The sequence below is a fragment of the Montipora capricornis genome, chromosome 13, assembly GCF_036669925.1.
Source record: "Montipora capricornis isolate CH-2021 chromosome 13, ASM3666992v2, whole genome shotgun sequence".
NCBI classification, from domain to species: Eukaryota; Metazoa; Cnidaria; class Anthozoa; order Scleractinia; family Acroporidae; genus Montipora; species Montipora capricornis.
In genome coordinates this window covers 35,302,626-35,303,841 of record NC_090895.1, presented here as the reverse complement: position 1 = coordinate 35,303,841, position 1,216 = coordinate 35,302,626, and the positions used below count along the sequence as shown (strand labels likewise).

Here is a 1,216-nt window from a genome sequence, read left to right as displayed (position 1 = left end):
TGAACTGTGAAAATTTACAATTTGTTATCATCGCATTTGAAAGCTCAGTCACTTCACAGTAGTCACTTTGCCAAGTCCTCTTGATAGACTTGGCAAGATTTTGCAATCAACTTTCCACCCACGCATTTTTCGTCCGTCTGGTAACCACAGAATTTCAATCGGTGTTTCACGATATTTACAAGTAATATGAACCTTCACGGCTCAATCGCTTCTACTGATATTTCATTTAGTAACAAAAACGTTTCATAACTTACCTACAAAAAAAATTAGGCAAATCAAAGCGCATTTCCTTAGTCGAGGAAGATGAATCACATGGAACATTAGGATCTTCAATTCCATTCAGTAACGTCTTGTTTCCCAAACGTGTCCAATGTTGTCCTCTTGCAATATCTGATTCGTTTGGTATTGTATAATATATTTGGCCATGACCAACCAGCGCACCTAACAGACCTTATATTGATTAGTGTGTCTCATTCACTGAAAAGCTTTCAACAGGAAACAGTTCCGCAACCGTACCGGCCAAATTTGCGATGATAACTGTTGCATACATTGTTGCATCGTATGCAAACATTCCTTTGGCACTTTGTTGGCATTTTCCGTGTACACTGAGTCTGTTGGTCTCTAAGAATTTTTTTTTTTGTCTTTCAAAACAAACAGTCGCTTCAAGTTTATTAGACAGTTTTTAAGGACAAAGGGAACTTCTCATGTAAAAGAGACGTGCGCATTTTGGTGCTGAACGCTTGAGAACAGCCTCCAATGTTTTCTTTGTCTTCTTTATGTTCCATAAAATTTAAACTTAGAGGGTTCTTCAGTAACAGGAGCTTGTGATTCGGATCATACAACTACCATATCTCTCCTTAGAAACATCCTTGTTTTAGACTGTCTGCTTTCCCGCCAAGTATTTTGCCTCTAACTTAATAAAAGCACACTGTCGCCGTTTACCTCACGTACGCATAAATTAAACAAGAACGATGTATGCAGAGATGTTTTTTTCCGATGGTGACTCGGGAATACTCGGAAAAAATCCGAGTATCCCCGAGTCACAAGCGGAAAAAAATTCCTTCATTTCATTCACCGGGGTTCACAAGAACAAGAATTAAACGAACAATATAAAAATGGAGGACATGAATTTAAAAACACTTGTTCGCTCCTAGCCGAGAGTTCCTCACATAACGCAATCCATATTTACTTCTAAAATAGTTACGATGAAGTAAAT

The 1,216-nt window shown here is 38.1% G+C and overlaps 1 protein-coding gene across 1 annotated transcript in view; it reads right to left on the bottom strand.

The window, feature by feature from the left end:
- LOC138029402 (gamma-aminobutyric acid type B receptor subunit 2-like) overlaps positions 1–559 on the bottom strand; it is a 20,146-nt gene extending 19,587 nt beyond the window's left edge. Inside the window, exon 1 of the mRNA XM_068877152.1 lies at positions 255–559. Coding sequence (XP_068733253.1) covers positions 255–339 — 85 coding nt within the window. The 5' untranslated portion in view covers positions 340–559. The remainder of the gene's footprint in view (positions 1–254) is intronic.
- Between the last annotated feature and the right edge of the window lie 657 nt (positions 560–1,216).